At 43.1% G+C, this 21,573-nt stretch overlaps 1 protein-coding gene across 4 annotated transcripts in view; it reads right to left on the bottom strand.

Moving 5' to 3' along the window:
* Positions 1–21,573, bottom strand: part of SRRM3 (serine/arginine repetitive matrix 3) — a 678,443-nt gene that overhangs the window by 146,456 nt on the left and 510,414 nt on the right. For all 4 annotated transcript variants that reach the window (XM_077296283.1, XM_077296282.1, XM_077296284.1 and 1 more), the window contains exon 7: positions 10,173–10,253. In XM_077296283.1, the coding sequence (XP_077152398.1) occupies positions 10,173–10,253 (81 nt within the window). The remainder of the gene's footprint in view (positions 1–10,172; positions 10,254–21,573) is intronic.

The following is a 21,573-nucleotide window of genomic DNA, read 5'->3' as shown; positions in this document are numbered from 1 at the left end:
CAATCCAAGACTGGATTATGGGTCTGTAACCATGGCAGACCCAAAACGACCAAATCATGCATTTTATGCAGAACAAGAAAACGAATCACCTCCCGATGTTCAGGAGTCATGCACATGGTTACCTGTGTCCAAAACTGCGGTTTATTTTCCGCCAATGGCGTAGCATCAATACCTCTAAGAGGGATAGGATTTACCAATGGCTCAAGAACAAAACCACAGCGCTTGGCAAACGACCGATCCATAAGACTCAGGGCAGCACCTGAATCCACAAACGCCATAACAGGGTAGGAAGACAAGGAGCAAATTAAAGTCACAGACAAAATAAATTTAGGTTGCAAATTACCAATGGCGACAGGGCTAACAACCCTTGTAAGGCGTTTAGAGCATGCTGATATAACATGTGTAGAATCACCACAGTAAAAACACAACCCATTCTGCCGTCTATGATTTTTCCATTCATTTCTAGTCTGAATTCTATCACATTGCATTAAATCAGGTGTTTGTTCAGACAACACCACCAGAGGATTAGCAGTTTTGCGCTCCCGCAAACGCCGGTCAATTTGAATAGCCAGCGCCATGGAATCATTCAGACTTGTAGGAATGGAGAAACCCACCATTACATTCTTAATGGCTTCAGAAAGGCCATTTCTGAAATTTGCGGCCAGAGCACACTCATTCCACTGAGTAAGCACGGACCATTTCCGAAATTTTTGGCAATACACTTCAGCTTCATCCTGGCCCTGAGAAATAGCCAGCAAGGCTTTTTCTGCCTGAATTTCAAGATTGGGTTCCTCGTAAAGCAATCCGAGCGCCAGAAAAAATGCATCAATATTCGCCAATGCCGGATCTCCTGGCGCTAGCGAGAAAGCCCAATCCTGAGGGTCGCCCCGCAAGAAAGAGATAACAATTTTAACTTGCTGAGCTGAGTCTCCAGACGAACGGGGTCTCAGAGAAAGAAACAATTTACAATTATTCCTGAAATTCCTAAACTTAAATCGATCTCCAGAGAACAGTTCAGGAATAGGTATTTTAGGTTCAGACATAGGTCTACTGGTAACAAAATCTTGTATGCCCTGCACACGAGCAGCAAGCTGATCCACACTTGTAATCAGAGTCTGGACATTCATGTCTGCAGCAAGCTTAAGCCACTCAGAGGTAAAGGGGAGGAAGAAAGAGAGGAAAAAAAAAACCTCAGAATTTCCTTTCTTATTATCCCACTTCTGCAATGCATTAAACATTCAACTTTGGCCTGGCATACTGTTATGACCCCAATGGCAGAGGGTCTCTGCAATAAATACCAAGTCTGCAAACACAAAAAACCAGCTCATAGGGCAGTGGTAACTGGTCTGACCGTATAGCTAATCCTAGCACCACAAATAGCAGCAGCCGGGGAACGTGCCTACGTTGGTTCTAGACGTCTCGCGCCAGCCGGAGAACTAACTAACCCTAGAAGGGAAAAGATAGACCTATCTTGCCTCCAGAGAAAAGACCCCAAAAGTTGGATACAAGCCCCCAACAAATAATAACGGTGAGGTAAGAAGAAAAGACAAACGTAAGAATGAACTAGGTATTTAGCAAAGAGAGGCCCACTGACTAATAGCAGAATATAGCAAGATGACTTATACGGTCAGCAAAAACCCTATCAAAAATATCCACGCTGGATATTCAAGAACCCCCGAACCGTCTAACGGCCCGGGGGGAGAATACCAGCCCCCTAGAGCTTCCAGCAAAATCAGGAATCACATTTAGTACAAGCTGGACAAAAAATAAGAGCAATACAAATAACCAAAAAACAAGGAAGCAGGACTTAGCTTAATTTTGCATGAACCAGGACCAGCAGACAGGAGCAAACAGAAAGGACTGATTACAACGATGCCAGGCACCAGACTGAGAATTCAGGAAGTTCATATAGCAACACCCCTGGACTAACGACCCAGGTGGGTGCCAAACTAGGGAAAGACAATCTCAGAGTCATACCACTAGTGACCACAAGAGGGAGCCAAAAAAAGTCTAATTCACAACAGGGCCCACCAGGTCCATGGGCGGACCCCTAGTGACCATCTTTGATCCGGACAACTGAGGCCTCCTGGCATCATGATGTTCATCGGCCAGACGAGCGGCTTCCTCAAGAGTCGTTGGCCGCCTGTCCCGAAGCCATTCCTGTGTCTCGGGGGTTAGTCCATTAAAGAATCGTTCTAACAAGACGAGCTGGAGGACGTCCTCCTTAGTGGTTGCTTGGCTCCCTTGTACCCACTGTAGCAGTGACCGCCGTAATTTACAGGCCCATTCAGCGTGGGTATCGATTACTCGTTTTATAAGTCCGTGGAACTTTTGGCGGTATGCCTCTGGTGTCAGCGCATACCGGGCCAAGATCACTTCTTTGATCCGCTCATAGTCCATACAGTCCTCATCAGGTACCGTGCGATAGGCGTCCGCTGCCCGGCCTGTCAGCTTGCTGGCCAGAATCTGAACCCATTCCTCCGGCTTCACTTGATGAAGGGCACACTGTCGCTCAAAGTCCTGGCATTATACTGGATCTTCTTGTGGCTTACTGTTGAAGGTACCTGGTCAGAGGCCAGAGCTCCCCCTGCTTGCTGACTCTCCCCTCTCCGCTCTGCCATCTCCATCTTGGCCAGCTCCACTTTGGTCCGCTCTGCCATCTCCATCTTGGCTAGCTCTATCCTGGTCTGCTCGGCCATCTTTTTCTTCAGATCAGTACGCACATCAGCCATCACCTCTCGTATGATCTCTACTGCAGGGTTTGGGCCATAGAATGCCAGTCTGTTCTTTACCTCCCTCTGGAATTCAGTCTCCTCCATGTTCACATTGGGGGGCGCTGCACTGTCGTGTTCCATGATGGCTGCTATCAAATCCGCTTTTGTTTTGTTGCTGGCGATTAACCCTCGGGCTTCCACCAGATCTTTTAATGTAGTCCTCTTTAACTTCTGGTAGTTGTTTTCCATTCATTCCTTTCCTCCTGTAGAAGGGGTCTCACATCCCGCTGTCTGCCACCAGTGTAACAGGGTCTACTGTGCTGTAGTACCTCTTTCAGTACCACCCCGTGTATCAGGAGGTCCACTCTGCTTTGGCTGGATTCTGAATGAAGGACGCTGGCTGGAATTCCTGGGTTACATGGGTGCATATAACATCTCACTGCTTCTCCACGTATTTCCAGTCTAACGACACTTTATTCACAGGACACAGAATATAAAACACAGATACAGAGGGCAGGCCAATGGAACAGCAGCAGGCCAGACATACATTACAATAGCCGCAGGTGGCCGGAGCCTGCCGATATTTACTGTGGGAATTACAAAGGTGGGGGAGGACAGAAGGAGAATATCTTGTCCCATCTGCCCAGGAGCGCAGCCTGTGGGCTGATGCATCTCACATGGAACCTATTATACATATATATAACGGCCCAACATATTCTGGGTGCTGGGGGATTCTGTAACACGCACCAATATAGTTATCGGTTGATAAATGCCACTGACAGGTGATGTGAGTAATGGTAAGGTTCCACAGTGCTGAAGATATATGTGGCAGAATACCACCACCATGTGCGGGAGTCTGAAGGTGTACAAGAGTTTGCCAGCAATATTGCAAACCGTTGTGCTTCTTGCGGCCACAATACCCTGTCATCTCATTACAATGGCACATATTAATGGTTGCTATCTAATATGCAGCATGAGATCCGTCAGTTCGTCATATGTCGAGAGTAGGAGAAATGATCATGTGTAAGAATCTAAGCAACTTTAACAAAGTGATGGTTTGATGACAAGGCGAAAGCATCTCCCAGTCTTAAAGGGTATTACTAGTATGCTCTGGTTACCTTCTACTGCAAGGTCCAAAGAATGCAATAATAAGCAGGCAGTGTTAATGTCATGTCTGATCGGAGTATGTGCCTGGATAAAAGTGCACAATATAAAGGGGAATTCCTAATGCAAAGCCCAATTGACAAGGGAATGGTAATGCCCAGTTGTCAATTTATTCAGAACTTTCCAGGAAGATTGACATAGGGATAGCACAAAATACTGTTCTAAAAAAAAGGTGCTTCCGAAAACTTAATTTATTGCATTGACTAGCACAGACAGGTGAACCGAGATGGTTCCGTTTAAGCGTTCCTACGATTCCATTAGTAGCCTAACATACAAACAGAACACGAGCAATTAATATTAGTATATCATAAACCTAACCTAGGATACAAACATCCTTTATGATTTCAATTAGAAGAGCATCCAAAGCTTTTACTTTATACAGTTTATGACCTATAGTGTATATAAAAGGATTGAATGTCAGACTGTCTACAGCAATGATTAGATACTTCCAAAATGCTTGTAGTTTGGCCATGAATAATGCTCCAGTAAATATTAATATTGTGTTATGTTCATGTCTATGGCAGCAGGGGTATTGGATCAGCGAGCTCCTCTCTGTCCAGTCATCTGTAATGGCTGCAGCATGAGCTCATACCCTGCATTACAGTCTTGTTAGACGGATGCTAGAACATATGATACTGGGGCAGCCAAACGTTAAGTGCTTTAGTCATTTAAAAAATGTTGGTTAGTTCTAAAGCCGGATATCTGTGGAAGAATTACAATAAATTAAATTAAAGTGATTGAGTACCCGGCTATACTTAGACTCGGAATTGCTAATAAATACTCTGTGATAAGCACAAGACAAAGATGACCCAGTCCTGCAATAATAACCCCCAGCTGCTACTCCAGTATAAGAATAAATCTTTTGAAACCCAATTAAGTCCTTTTTTTCCCCATAGTGTTTAACCACAGCAGCCAGCGGTATAGCATTAGTATATGGCAATTTAAGAACTCCTATTCACACACTGCATTTTCACAAATTATATCTTGCTATGGGGACATGTTTAATATGGCTCTTTTCGTAAAGGATGAAAATATGATACAGAAACTACACAAGCATACCATCTTTATCACAGCAGTACTTTGCATCATTTTATGCAAGCCAAAACCAAAAATTGATCCAAAATAAGGAGGCATACAATTAAGCAAAAAGATTTGTGATACCCCGGTCTGGCATCCAGTCTGGTTGTCCATGACAGCCAGACCAGGACAGTCCACACTACTGCAGATTGCATCCAGTGCATCTCTGTTGTTTACTAGACCCCATCATGACATTGTGGGATATTTTTGCTCAACTAAGGCCATGTTCACATGTTTAGTATTTTACCTCGGTTTGTAAGCCAAAACCCGGAGCGGGTGATAAATACAGAAGTGGTGACGTGTTTCTAATATACTTTTCCTCTGATTGTTCCACTCCAGATTTTGGCTTACAAATGCTGATCATGATAGTGTGATTGTGGCCTAATACTGATACAAAAACTGACCAAAATATTGATGCTTGGAAGTGGTCTAGAACTGTAATTTTTTATTTAATACAGAACAGGTCAGGTCCACCATAGTGACAGAAGCTCTATCTATATTAGTTGCTGTATGCATGTGCACCCATGGAAGGGCTATCCGGGATTAGAAAAAAAAAAGGGTCTACGTTTTCTTTTAGAGAAACAGTACCACTCTCATCAAATATCTGTGTTTGGTCTCGCAGCTCATTCCTAATTCAAGTCAAAGAAGGTCAGCGGGAAAACTTGATGCAACTAAATGACAAGAGTATAACTGTTTCATGGAAAAACAGTTATGCAACCCCTATTCTCCTTTTTTAGACAATCTGATAAAAGATTAGGTAAAGTATTTATTATGTTTACTTATATTGCGCCATCATATTCTGCAGCACTTCACAGACATTGTCATCGTTGTCCCCAATGGGGCTCACAATCTAGATTCACTATCAGTATGTCTTTCACATGTTGGAGGAAACCAGAGAACCCAGAGGAAATCCATGCAAACACGGGGAGAAAATATTAACTCCTTATAGATGTCGCACTTGGTGAGATTTCAACTCATGACCCCAGTGCTGCAAGACTGCAGTGCTAACCACTGAGCTGCCATGATGTCCATAAAAGCACTTAAAGTGATTTTGCAGTGCTACCCTCTTGCACTTGACATTGGGCATGAGGAGAGACTTATGCAAGCCAGAGGGCCTATTCAACACACAGTTGGCACAGACATCATGAATATGTAACACCCCAGGTAACTGGTTGTTACAGTGATGTTGCCTTCCTTTCGGGGAGGGTAATATCATGCTTGGAGGCAAGAAGGATTATCTTTACCAGGTAACGAGTCAGGTAACGAGAGACCAAAGACAGGCAGTCTGTTGGAGGGAGAGGAGAGAGAAGGAAGTCTGGATCAGAGAGCAGACAGTGGAGCTGGCAGCCAGGATTGAGCTTCAGCTCCAGGAGAGAGGAAGAACCCGATGGGTTGAAAGTGGTGGAGCTACTGAGGAAAGGAGCACAGTGGAGAGGAAAAGGGGCTCAGAGGGGAACTGTGACTGGGCACCCTCAGAGCCAGAGCGCAGAAGCCCGGCACTGGGAGCCAGAGGCTGTGTTGTACTCCGGGTAGCACGGCAGAATTGGAGGGCATAGGACTGTATGTTATTTGCCCACACCACGCCTGAAGGTGAAGTAGCACTTGAGGAGCTCGGATCATGAAAGAGACCCTATAAAACGGCTCAAGCTGCCCACCATACAGGTAATTGTCCCAGGACAGGAGAGAGAGAACTTTGTACGGAAGCCACAGGAAGCAATGACCTAGCACACTAGCGCATGTAGGAAAGCTTACAGACTTCACCTGGGAGAGGGATCTACTTTTGCCTCCAAGCCAGCCGGACCTTATCATCACCTTTTCCTGGTACCCTGGACTGTGGACTGCTACTTGCCCACTCACCCTGGAGACCCCGCTTCACCTGTGGGAAGCGTCACCATCTTGCTGCAACAACATCATCCCAGATGACCCCTTTAAGCAGCGTCGGTCCCTACTGACCGAAAACCACAGGTGGCGTCACAAACTTTCACAAACTTGTTAAAACCCCTTAAAAGACCTTTCCCATCAGTTTGAGTGCCCAGGGCCATGGACCGGGTTGCAGACACCGTGACATCCCCTTTAAGTGCGACGGCACGAGTACCCCACTGACCAGGTGGGCGACTCAACTTTGGCATCACGAACAGGATGGACCGACCCATTGAAATGGGTCCTGTGCGCCATGAACTGTAATGGACTGTGTTATACTGTGTGAAATTGTTTTATGGCTGCCATTATTGCACCACGAGGCGGATAAAGAACAGGAAAAGATGTGTTGCCATGGGTGGAGTTCAAGAACCGGCGCAAAAGCTCATTCCACCCCCTACAGTGACTTTAATGCGATAAAAACATGTCCGTCACGAGGACGGATCCACCCCCGGAGATGGCCTGCAGGAAAGAGCAGAGACCGCCTAAGAAGTGGGAAGAAGAAAGAGGAAGACGCGGGAAAACGTGGCCGCAGCATGGCTGCACGCTACCCGGTAACTGCAATGGCGGTCAGCAGAGGAGAGCCGCCGGGACCTGCCAAAACCAGAGGAGATGTCCCTGGTCAGCAGCAACCAGAAACCCCGGACCTGAAGCTTACCCTGGATCCAGAGCTCCTCGGCGCAGAGATGGAGGAGCTGGCTCGACGACTCCTGCGGACCCAAATGACAGCGGTGGCCGCTGGGAAAGAGTCCCTGATCTGGAGGATGATGACCACAGTGCTCACAGCCCCAGGGGAGCCAGAGAGAGCAACGCTGCTGCAGGAGATGGCGCCGACTGAGAACCCGGAACCTGCACCTTTGACCTCAGCGGAGCTGGAAAGCGAGACGCTGCAAAAGATAACAACACCACAGCACCAGGCCCTGCAATCAGCGCACCTGACCCCAGCTGAGGTGGAAAAGGACACCGGTGAGACAGATACGCAAACTGCCCCAGTGGCTGAAGAAACCCTGGAGGAACTCATAGAACCCCCACCAACATTAACGCCTGGTCAGGTAGTTACCACTGCAGTAACCTGGGACCGCATTACAGACCTGGGAGGTGCATTAGCTGACCCAATAGAACCTGAACCCTCGCCCTTGAAGGCATGCAGGCCAAAAGAAACTACATATTGGAGGCACCCTTAGACAGATCTTATAGGATTCCCAACAGAGGCTCAAGCCACAGCTAACGGCGTATAATTAATAGACAAGTAGGAGTATTGCAAACAACAAAAAATACTAAAACTGTCAGCAGAAGACAAACAGCGTAGAGCTAAATGGGAGCAAATGGAACAGCGTAACCTGCTAGCTAAAGCTCATTCCCATATGGCTAGACTCACCAATAAAGGAGCTATAAAAACAGGAACTGTTGTAACCTTCAACCTGGACAGAGGATGGGGTTTCATAAAAGAGCATGGAGGACATACTGAACTGTTTATAAACCGCAGAGACGTTGAGTCAAATCTCATAAGAGGACACCCTGACCGTGACCTGTACCCAAGGGACAAAGTGACTTTTACTCGGCACAATGGAAAAAGGGGTTACTATGCTCTTCATGTTAAAAGGTGCCTAGGACAGCATACTAGTACCCGTGTAGCCACTAAAAGTGGAAAGCAAACCCAGGCTACACAGACCCTGGATAATGAACAATTTTCTATGGAGTCACCCGTTGGCACCTACACCAAGGAACTTCCCCAGTCAGGAAGCTGTACACACAAGGACCTGCCCTGGAATAACAAGTAGAGAGACATTTTGCCTGCTTGACCATGTTGAAAATGTTTTGATTATGTTTTGTTGATGTTTTTCCTTACAGTTTAAAGACACAGTAGAGTGATGGACAATGCTTACGTTACGTTGTAAATAGTTGGCACCCTCATTGGTTTAACCACAACCCTGCAGCGTGAGTAGAACAGTGTTTACATTGTTTTGCTTTACAGGCCAGAAGCAGAACTGTATGGCGTAGAGGAGACCAGGACTGGTCAATGCGCCTAGTTATTTAAATGTTGCACTTTCTTTTACCTGTGTGCACTTATAATAAATAATTGTTTGTTATGTAACATTGAAGAAACCGTACCTCCCATAAAGGGAAGCTTAAGTTTTACCAGTTAACCTGTTGACATGCATGTGCAAAAAAATTATGTCTTTAACCTGTACTGTATGTTTTTTTTCTTTTCCCAGTTTGGGAGTACTGGAGTTAAAGGGGGAAGTGTAACACCCCAGGTAACCGGTTGTTACAGTGATGTTGCCTTCCTTTCGGGGGAGGATAATATCATGCTTGGAGGCAAGAAGGATTCTCTTTACCAGGTAACGCACCCACATTCAGCACATTCTGAATCCAGGCCAGAAGGGGGAGCTCAGGACCCAGACCTTTCCCATCAGCTTAAGCACCCAGGGCCATGGATTGGGTCGCAGCCATCGTGATATCCCCTTTAAGTGCGACTGGACCCGGTACCGAGCACCCCACTGCCCAGGCGGGTGACTCACATGTGACCTCTCATTCAGAGTAGCCCACATTCCTTGACAAATGTTCCATCCAGTAAGTAGCAACATCTCTCCATGCCTCATATCAGACTGGGCAGAAAACAGATCACCCCACCTTAAATTAATAGCAGTTAGCGTATAGTGCATTCAATAGGTTTCAGCCTATATATTGATCACTATAAGGCGTTTTCCACAAAGCCGACTTTTAAGATCCAAGTAGGGACCGCAGTGTGAAGACTGACCGCACGTCTCCAGACCTGAACTCAGGTGCCTCATAGGTATATATGAGACAGCTGAGTTCTAATCAGGCGACCCGAGGCCTGTCAGGACATCAAGGTCCAGACTCAGATTTTAAATATCTGAGCTGTGAAAAAGCAGTGACCCAACATCACCAATTTCAGAAATGTTGACATTACATTTACACTCTCAGAGGCTTCTTAATATTCTGAAATAAACCTGTGCAGTCTTCTACTGGGTCAAAACTGAACAAGCACTGATCTTCACCTATTACTTTAAATTTCATGGCAGAATGAATGCTTAATACTATTTATTGACTGACATCCCTATGCACTATTTATTCATGTCTACAGATAGCATCTTTCCATTCATCTAGAAAACTAATTAGAAAGAATCCGGCTACTGCATTGCAGAGGAGCTGTAATAGCTTCTAAATGTTGCCAATTTATCATTAGCTTCTCCTGGTGGCTCTGGCCCAGCAGGTTAGTCTGATTAAGTACAGACACATAGCAAGCACTGGGAGATGGATAGCAAATCGACTCACCGGCTTCTTTTATGTCCAGATTTCTTCTTCTTTCTTTTTTTTGGAGGAGGTGAACCTGAGCTGCTCAGTCTTCTATGCGTCCTAAGGGAAAATAAAGAACTTTTATTTAGGCAGCTTTATTTTAACAGTTATATGCTAGTTTTAACACAAATATATTTGACTTAAAGGGGTTGCCACTTCTCAGGACTTTTTTTTATCTGCAGGAGTTGTCTACTACTAGAAAAACCCTTTCTCAATCTGAACGGGGTTGTACAACCCTATTAAATGCATTTATTTGGAGGATTTTTGCAATTCAGCTTCATTCAAAATTTTGCCATGTTTAACTTTTATAGAGTCCTTGTTTCTCTGCATTTTCAACTTTGATGTGGTCCGGGGTTATAATTCAGCTAAGAGCAGTTCCGAAAAAGAGAGAGAAAGGAGTTAGAAGTACCCACATTAGACCATCATCAGACCAAGGGATCATACAGACATCCATGGATCCCCAACTGCAATACACAGACTGGCTGTGGGTCTCCTGACCAGAGCGCGACAGCCTTATAGAATACATGAAGCTGTCATACTCTGGTTGACAGATGCGCGGCTAGTCCATGCATTAGCGGTCCGTGCTCATAACAATTTGCACAGACATCTGAATGAGCCCTAAATCCTCAATCAGACATCCGTGTCTATTCATATACACAACAAAATGGTCTGAGTGTCATCAGTGTTTTGGATCTGAGTCTCATCAGTGTTGGGGCAGCGTGTCAGTTTTTACCATCAGTTTTTTCAGTGGTTTGGAGCCACTTCTGGTTCTGGCTCCCAAACGCTGTTGAAATATGAACCTTAATGTTAGCTGAGACATAGTAGGACAAAATGATAATCATACAAAAGAAAAAATATAAAAAAAAACGATTCTCTTTATTATTTTGCTTTTATTTTATTTTGTTTCCCTTCTATTTTACGGGGAAAGATACTTTTCCTGAATTCACCAGACACAGATAACATGTATCACATCTAACACATTTTAGCTGCCAACCTGAAAGGAACAGAAATTAATACATCTTCATTTCATTCCATTCTTTTTGTCGAACTCTCTATTCACCACCTTTGCTCAATTTTTCAAAAGTCTAATTTCTCCACTCCCAGTCCAGCCCTCCTTTCTATTCGGCTTATCCTTTAACGAGCGGCATTAATAATGAAAATTATTATACAGCAGAGGGCAGACATTTTTCAGCATTTAAAGCATTTAATCAGGAGCCGTTAAAAATCAATCATCTTCAGTGGCACATAGTGAGCGGATTTATCTCATCTCCCCTGTGACCAGCAATTTGCTGCTTGAATTCCTACATCTTACACTTAGACATTAAACCAGCCATCATTAATGGTCAGACTCTAGCTACCCTGTCCCTGTGACCTCTTCACCTCATCCCCTCATTACAAAGACCTCTCAAAACAGTATTTTTGCCTGCAGTGCTCACATAGAAACTGCAGAAAAAAAGACTCTTGCTTAGACAGGAGATCAGTCTAACGTATAAATTGGTTTCTACTCTACCAGGCTCTTCTATGTACATTACCAAATGATCACATTGTCATTGCTACAAGCAACATTATTCTAAAGTGTTAACCTTTCCAAGCTATCTCTGCACTTCTGAAATGTCAGCTCTGCAGAGTGTTACAACTACAACCTTCCAAAGTTTTTCGGAAATGGTTGGCATCTTTGAAGGAGCCTTTGAAGTGACGTATTTGGCCGAAGAAAGAAACTGTTGCCAACTTTTGAAAGCAGTGCTCACAGCTAGTAAAAATGTCTGAGCACGGCTGTAAGCAGAGATTGTATATGAATATATTAATCTGTGACAACTGCGAGAGCAATTTATTTTCATGAACTCCTTGATGATATGTTACTGTGAGCGGTGACAATGAGGACAGGAGTGATAAGGATGGGGGATGGCAAAAGTGTTGACAACAAGAATATTTGCTTTATTTTTTTTCTTAGATCTTAGAGAATCTTAGAGAATGAACGCAAAAAAAAAGAGAAATAAAAAAATCTAAGTGGAGAATTGTTTTTAGAATATTTATCGTGTTGTATGTATGGTAAATGAAATGTTAACTTTCTTTTCTGGGTCAGTATTACAGTAATACTAAATTTATATAGTTGCCATTACTTCTGCTACTTTTAAATAAAAAATATCTTAAAAAAATATTAAAATGTTTAATGTTATCATTTTCTTAGAGCCACAAATATTTAATTTTTTAATTTATGGGTATGTTGACGAGGTGATTGCTTTCGCTGATGGTTAGGTAAGTACAACTTTTTAATCACTTTTTATTTTATGTCTTGCTTGCATTTGTTTGGATTGTTACGCAAGCGGCATTATCAAATGTGTTTTTTTTAATTGTTTATACTTTTTTACTTAAAAAGCAACATAGATGCTGTGCCTGTTATTAAATGCGGAATCCAAGGGGATAAACTTCTGGACTTAGGATGTCATTTTTGTGCCTGTTTTATGGTGTCAAATAATGACCTGACAGAGGGAATAATGAGTCTAACTGACAGCTGATGGAATCCATATGAAGCTGTCAGTTTGATTCCAGTAAGGCAAAACCTCCCAGTATTAGACTTGGCTCAAACTGGCCTTAAACGAGTATTCCGATCTTCAAGATCCTATCCCAATGTGCAGTAGATGTAATAATAATATTAGCAAATGCCTCCAATTAGAAATGTAGTATAGTTCTTGTGATTTGCTATTTTGCTTACCCCATGTAGGGCATTGCATTAGCGCAGATATCCATGGTTTAAGACCACTAACAGTTAACTAACTGTCACTATATGAGTGTTCGGAATGATAGATACCTAAGCTACTGCAATGGTCTACAAGGTGTAAGTGACATAGCGAATCAGTAGACCTACAAGTGTACTACATTTCTCTCTCGGGCAGGGTCCTCTCTCCTCCTGTACCAGTTGTGACTTGTATTGTTCAAGATTATTGTACTTGTTTTTATTATGTATACCCCTCACATGTAAAGCGCCATGGAATAAATGGCACTGTAATAATAAATAATAATAATAATAACAATTGGAGGTATTTGCTAATATTACTATTATTACACCAATACATATTGGGATAGGATCTTGGAGATGGTTATAACCCTTTAAGGATATGTTGAGCTTGGAGTGTACCTTTGGACAGGTTAATTTCATTTGCTAAATCTGAGAGGCATTTAGTGCGCAGCTTAAGGTGTAACTGTCATTTCAGAAGAACTTGCAGCAGAAAGTGTATTTGCCTCTAGCTCTTCTCTTCTCCATAGACCTTTATGAGCAGCTGTCATCTTCTATCTCAGTAATGTAAAAAGCAAATGAAAATTCAATCCAGAAGAAGAAATACATTTTTTTCTAGTAAGATACATTACTAAGTTTCAAATCTTCACATGTATTACTAATCAAAATGACACTTAATGACTTCTATTTATGTCTAAACAGGCTGCTGACCACCTGAAGAAAGTACAAAATGCTCGTTTGTCAGGTGAAATTATTTTTGATGGTACCCTCTAAGAACTGAATGATCTATTACAGTCCAGTCAGCCTGTATCAAAACTCTATTAAACAACAATGACTGGCAAAATGTCAGTCAGTTAATGCTGCACATCCCAATGAGTAAGCAAACCTTTAATCTTTAAGCCCCTGGATGGTGACAGATATTCACTGAAGAATATAAAAGCCTAATATTTCAAATTTTATCATGTAATCATTTGTTTACCCTGTAGTAGTGTAATAGTTATCATTACGGCTGCTAATGCAAATTCCCGAAAGTATTCAACGATAAGTCTCCCATTTGTCCTCACTATAACCTAAAATATTTTTCGGGACAAGAGCCAAATTGACACACTTAACACTGAAGGGCCGCAAAAAAATGTAATGGGGTACTTACATGAATATTTCATCAAAACCACCTTCAGTAGATTATTACATCTTCACAACCAAGTGCTGAGCATTTGAGAAGGATTTGGAGAGTTTCTGCTCCAAATATTCAGGGTGAAAACACCCAAACATACACTGAGTTATTGGAGCAGAAACTCATCCAGATCCCCCTCATAATCTCAAAACATAGCTTTGAGGTTTTTTAGTTTTAACATTAAGCACGTTATGGATTGCTATAAGATCAGAATCACCATCAGTACATGAATGCAGCACCAGAATCACCATTAGTACATGAATGCAGTGCCAGAACCACTGTCAGTACATAAATGCAGTGCGAGAACCACCATCAGTACATGAATGCAGTGCCAGAACCATCGTCAGTACATGAATGCAGTGCCAAAACTACTAACACTACATCAATGCAGTGCCAGAAATATAATCAGTACATGAATGCAGCACCAGAACCACCATTAGTACATGAATGCAGAGCCATAATCAACACATTTACAATAATACAGTACCAAAACCACCATCAGTACATGAATGCAGCACCAGAATCACCATTAGTACATGAATGCAGTGCCAGAACCACCGTCAGTACATAAATGCAGTGCCAGAACCACCATCAGTACATGAATGCAGCACCAGAACCACCGTCAGTACATGAATGCAGTGCCAAAACTACTACCGCTACATGAATGCAGGGCCAGAAATATAATCAGTACATGAATGCAGCACCAGAACCACCATTAGTACATGAATGCAGAGCCAGAATCAACACATTTACAATAATACAGTACCAAAACCACCATCAGTACATAAATACATCACCAGATCCATCAGCAGTAAATGAATACATCACAAGAACCACCGTCAGTACAGGAATACATCACCAAGCTTCATACAGTGATCAATTGCAGTTTCTTGATAGCCACATATACAATTGTATCCTGTCAACCTGGAACTCACAGTAGATTCTTAACAATAGTAAAGAGATACTGGGAGTTGTTGTTACTAGTCATAATCACAGTGCAGATTATACAGGAATCACAGTACTGATGAAACACGTGCCAGAATATCCTCAGATATGAACTTCACTTTTTCAGTGATGCTTTGTCAGAGGTTGTTCAGATTCTGTAGTTAGAAGGTTTCAGATACACTGAGTCCTTGAAGAAAACCCACGCAAAGAAGTCACAGGGTGTTAGATCTGTTAATCGTGGAAGCTAGCTGAACCTTAGTGAATCAGTTTCCGTTGTGGCCAATCCAATGTTCCAGTAGTTTCATTCAAGCATCGGTGAACATCCAAATGGAAATATGGAGGTGCAAATTTGGCATAAGCCATTTCTTTAACACATTCAAGTAGGAGAGGCCAATGATAGAATCCCTGGAAGAAAAGAAAGGACCGTAGACTTTGTACCTTCTGATCATATAGAACACAATTAATTTACATGAGTCCCTCATGTGTTCGATAAGAGAAATTGGTTTTTCTGAAATCTAAGGTGGCGATTGCTCCTCCCACTGAGGTGAAAGGTAGTCTCATCACTGAACACCAGCCTGTCAGTGGATTTGTCCTGTTTCAATCAACTTTGCCAGTCACTCCAAGAGTCAGGGTGTTTCGGTCTGTTGCCTGGTTTAAGCTCCTGAAGAAGGGTACTGCCCCTCGTCAGTGCAATGTGTGATTTCTGGTTTGGCTGAGCGAGAGCCGTCTGACCGGGATCCACCCAACATGAAATGCAGTTTTTAAGAGGAGCACATTTACCAAAACTATTCTTAAAGTTTTGCTATACTGTCACAATAGATCCCGTTCTTGCAAACTGCAACACGTAAATGCTTTTTCTAGATTCAATGTAACCTGTTGTGAATTCTGTTCTCGAACTCCCTCCTGTGGTCGTGAATGGTACTTCGGCGAGTTCTGTCCATGGACTCCCTCTGGTGGCTGTGAGTGGAGCTGCTGGTTCTGAGGTTCTTTCCTCAGCTGACCTCGTTTAATCCTAGGCTGGCTGCTGTATTTAACTCCACTCAGATCGTTACTTGATGCCGGCTGTCAATGTCCTAGTACTGGTTCAGATCTCTCTTGGATCTTTCAGATGACCTGTCTACTCCATCAGAAGCTAAGTCCCTGCGAGTTTATTTGCTAATCTTTGTTTATTTGTCCAGCTTGCTATCATGATATTGCTTGGCTAGCTGGAAGCTCTGGGATGCAGAGTGGCACCTCCACACCGTGAGTCGGTGTGGGGGTCTCTTTTGTGCACTCTGCGTCTTTTTTTGTAGTTTTTTTTGCTGACCGCAAAGACACCTTTTCTATCCTCAGTCTGTCTAGTAAAGTCTGGCCTCCTTTGCTGAAACCTGTTTCATCCCTGTGTTTGTGACTTCCATCTTAACTCACAGTCAATATATGTGGGGGCTGCTTATTTCTTTGGGGAATTTCTCTGAGGCAAGCTAGGCTAAATTTTCTATCTTTAGGGGTAGCTAGCTCTTAGGCTGTGAAGAGGCGTCTAGGCAGAGTCAGGTACGCTCCACGGCTATTTCTAGTGTGTTGTGATAGGATTACTGTTGCGGTCAGCAGAGCTCCCACTTCCCAGAGCTTGTCCTGTATTACTAGTTTGCTCATCAGGTCATTTTGGGTGCTCCTTACCACCAGGTCATCATAACAATACAGCTGGCCAGTAAAGTGTTAATGCATCTCAATAGAGGGATAAGAGAAGTTCTGAGACCATTTTCTTTTTTCCTCTGCACCGTGTTTTGTTTTTCTTTTCCCCTAAATCTCTGGGTGGTTCAGGACACAGGTGTAGATATGGACATTCAAGGTCTGTCCTCTTGTGTGGATCAACTCACTGCAAGGGTACAAGGCATTCAAGATTATGTAGTTCAGAATCCGATGTTAGAACCCAGAATTCCAATTCCTGATTTGTTTACTGGGGATAGATCTAAGTTCCTGAATTTCAAAAATAATTGTAGACTGTTTTTTGCTTTGAAACCCCGCTCCTCTGGTGACCCCATTCAGCAGGTAAAAATCATTATTTCTTTGCTACGTGGCGACCCTCAAGACTGGGCATTTTCCCTTGCGCCAGGAGATCCTGCATTGTGTAATGTCGATGCGTTTTTTCTGGCGCTTGGATTGCTTTATGATGAACCAAATTCAGTGGATCAGGCTGAGAAAATCTTGCTGGCTTTGTGTCAGGGTCAGGATGAAGCGGAGGTACATTGTCAGAAGTTTAGAAAGTGGTCTGTGCTTACTCAGTGGAATGAGTGTGCGCTGGCGGCAATTTTCAGAAAGGGTCTTTCTGAAGCCCTTAAGGATGTTATGGTGGGATTTCCCACGCCTGCTGGTCTGAATGAGTCTATGTCCTTGGCCATTCAGATCGATCGACGCTTACGTGAGCGCAAAACTGTGCACCATTTGGCGGTATCTTCTGAGCAGAGGCCTGAGCCTATGCAATGTGATAGGACCTTGACCAGAGTTGAACGGCAAGAATACAGACGTCAGAATGGGCTGTGTTTTTACTGTGGCGACTCCACTCATGCTATCTCTGATTGTCCTAAGCGCACTAAGCGGTTCGCTAGGTCTGCCACCATTGGTACGGTACAGCCAAAATTTCTTTTGTTCGTTACTCTGATTTGCTCTTTGTCGTCCTATTCGGTTATGGCATTTGTGGATTCAGGCGCTGCCCTGAATTTGATGGACTTGGAGTTTGCCAGGCGCTGTGGTTTTTTCTTGGAGCCCTTGCAGTATCCTATTCCATTGAGAGGAATTGATGCTACGCCTTTGGCCAAGAATAAGCCTCAGTACTGGACTCAATTGACCATGTGCATGGCTCCTGCACATCAGGAGGATATTCGCTTTTTGGTGTTGCATAATCTGCTTGATGTGGTCGTTTTGGGTCTGCCATGGCTACAGGTCCATAATCCAGGCAAAAAATGTTAACACAGAGGGGGAATAAATTCCTATATCAGTTATATATGTTTATAAATAGTTGAAAAATAAATAGGATAAACCCCCAGTGAGAACAAGTAAAGTGAGTGGAGACCACTCATATAGACAGTAAGAACCAACCACCAGCGCTAAGGACCCAACTCCAAGAAACTTGAATGGCAAGAGAATACTTATTTTCACAATGATACTTTATTGTAATGGTAATAACATATTTATTGTGCACATGCTGGAAAATTGTATAAAATATATATATTTATATTTTGCCCTTTATATTTTTCTATATACTTTTCTTTTTATATTTTTTCTTTATGTTCATCCTGTTCTTCCTGATACATGTGAATTCATGTGTTTATTATATTAAATATCTGGGTATGTCTTTTTGAGTGCATAATATTATATTTGTACTTCCACTCTATATGCACTTTGATCACTGGGTGGCAATAACTGTATATTGGCCCTTCTGACATTGTAATATGTCTATTTTCCTTTTTCCTCCTTTTTGCAATTATAATATCCCCGCATTTATTAGTACAATTATCATGCTCATTTCACTTGCAAGTATATTCATCCAGAACATCTGACCCATAATATCCTTACATTTATTAGTATAATTTTTATTTTTATTTCATTTGCAAGTATGTTCATCCAGAACCTCCCGATGCAGGGATAGAATTGTTGGCCTATTTGCATATTCCCTCGTTTTTTCTTGTTCTTTTGCCACTTTAATCTATATCTACCCATTATATAACTCTGTTTTTTCTACTGCAATATACGGTCACATATATGTGGGCTAATTGCAGCTTTCATCACACCCTTCCCATATTTATAGTACGTCAGCACTATAGCTTTCTCTTGGGTAAGTCCCACCCTATACGGCTTGTTTATCTGGATACTTCCATTTTTCACTCACATCCGTACGTCGGTGTTGTGCGCATGCGCTTTCAGCGGTCCGTTGTTCCTGCTCTTGGCGTCTCTGTGGCCTAGGCAACGCCAGGTACTCTGTTCCTGTGCGTCCGACCACGTGATGCCGGGGGCGGGAACTTCCGGTCTGGTCTGTTAACGTCTGCGCCGCTTAATACACTGACGTCTGATGTCAGTTATACGTATATAAACCCCTTGATTTCAATATCTGCCACCCCCTGACGAAGGATTCTATATCCGAAACACGTGTCGGGGTGCGCATTGCTTGGATTCGGTGTCGCCATTAAGGTACAGGAACTCCCTTACAAATCATTGTCCTTTGCACTAAATTGCAGTTTGCCTACTCTGGCACTTACAGCACATTGCACTTTTTTTGTATGGTGTTTTTGTATGGCGTTTTGGCCATATAAATTTTTACACTATGGGTCATTTAATGTAACCCTTAATTTGGTGTCATTTGTACACTTCATATTATCTTTTCATCTTTTTAGCACTTGTGATTCACTACGGTTTTACATTTTTATTTTTTGATTTGTTAAAAGAGTCCTGAGATTAACCCTTCCTTTACTGGTGCACCTTATACCTATTGTGGTTGTTATACATATATATATATATATATATATATATATATATATATATATAATTGGTGATTTTTTACTCTTTGTTTTTATACAATTTTCCAGCATGTGCACAATAAATATGTTATTACCATTACAATAAAGTATCATTGTGAAAATAAGTATTCTCTTGCCATTCAAGTTTCTTGGAGTTGGGTCCTTAGCGCTGGTGGTTGGTTCTTACAGGTCCATAATCCAGTATTGGATTGGAAATCAATGTCTGTATCCAGTTGGGGTTGTCAAGGGGTACATGGTGATGTCCCATTGTTGTCAATTTCGTCTTCCCATCCTACTGAAGTCCCTGAGTTCTTGTCGGATTACCGGGATGTATTTGATGAGCCCAAATCACTAGCCCTACCTCCTCATAGGGATTGCGATTGTGCCATTAATTTGGTTCCTGGTAGTAAGTTTCCAAAGGGCCGACTGTTCAATTTGTCTGTGCCAGAACACGCCGCTATGCAGAGTTATATAAAGGAGTCCTTGGAGAAAGGGCATATTCGCCCGTCCTCGTCACCGTTGGGAGCAGGGTTCTTTTTTGTGGCCAAGAAGGATGGTTCTCTGAGACCTTGTATAGATTACCGCCTTCTCAATAAAATCACCGTCAAATTTCAGTATCCTTTGCCGCTACTGTCTGATTTGTTTGCTCGGATTAAGGGGGCTAGTTGGTTCACCAAGATAGATCTTCGAGGGGCATATAATCTTGTGCGTATTAAACAGGGCGATGAATGGAAAACAGCATTTAATACGCCCGAGGGCCATTTTGAGTACCTGGTGATGCCATTCGGGCTTTCTAATGCTCCATCAGTGTTTCAGTCCTTTATGCATGACATCTTCCGAAAGTACCTGGATAGATTCATGATTGTATATTTGGATGATATTTTGGTCTTTTCGGACGATTGGGAGTCTCATGTGAAGCAGGTCAGAATGGTGTTCCAGGTCCTTCGTGCTAATTCTTTGTTTGTGAAGGGGTCTAAATGTCTCTTTGGAGTTCAGAAGGTTTCATTTTTGGGATTCATTTTTTCCCCTTCTACTATTGAGATGGACCCTGTTAAAGTTCAGGCCATTTATGATTGGACTCAGCCTACTTCTGTGAAGAGCCTTCAGAAATTCCTGGGCTTTGCTAATTTTTACCGTCGCTTCATCGCTAATTTTTCTAGTGTTGTTAAACCATTGACTGATTTGACCAAGAAAGGTGCGGATGTGGTCAATTGGTCCTCGGCGGCCGTTGAGGCTTTTCAGGAGTTGAAGCGTCGTTTTTCTTCTGCTCCTGTGTTGTGTCAGCCAGATGTTTCGCTCCCGTTTCAGGTCGAGGTGGATGCTTCTGAGATTGGAGCAGGGGCTGTCTTGTCTCAAAGAAGTTCTGATGGCACGGTGATGAAACCATGTGCTTTCTTTTCTAGAAAGTTTTCGCCTGCTGAGCGCAATTATGATGTGAGCAATCGAGAGTTGTTGGCTATGAAGTGGGCATTTGAGGAGTGGCGACATTGGCTTGAAGGAGCCAAGCATTGCGTGGTGGTCTTGACGGATCACAAGAATCTGACTTATCTCGAGTCTGCCAAGCGTTTGAATCCTAGACAGGCTCGATGGTCGCTGTTTTTCTCCCGCTTCGATTTTGTGGCTTCGTACTTGCCGGGTTCTAAGAATGTGAAGGCTGATGCTCTTTCAAGGAGTTTTGTGCCTGATTCTCCGGGAGTTCTTGAGCCGGCTGGTATTCTCAAAGAGGGGGTAATTTTGTCTGCCATCTCCCCTGATTTGCGGCGGGTGCTGCAGGAGTTTCAGGCTGATAGACCTGATCATTGTCCAGCAGAGAAACTGTTTGTCCCTGATAGATGGACTAGTAGAGTTATCTCTGAGGTTCATTGTTCGGTGTTGGCTGGTCATCCTGGAATCTTTGGTACCAGAGATTTGGTGGCTAGATCCTTTTGGTGGCCTTCTTTGTCACGGGATGTGCGTTCTTTTGTGCAGTCCTGTGGGACTTGTGCTCGGGCTAAGCCCTGCTGTTCTCGTGCCAGTGGGTTGCTTTTGCCCTTGCCG

Source organism: Ranitomeya variabilis, chromosome 3 (assembly GCF_051348905.1).
Source record: "Ranitomeya variabilis isolate aRanVar5 chromosome 3, aRanVar5.hap1, whole genome shotgun sequence".
NCBI lineage: Eukaryota > Metazoa > Chordata > Amphibia > Anura > Dendrobatidae > Ranitomeya > Ranitomeya variabilis.
This window is presented reverse-complemented; position numbering and strand designations above follow the sequence as displayed.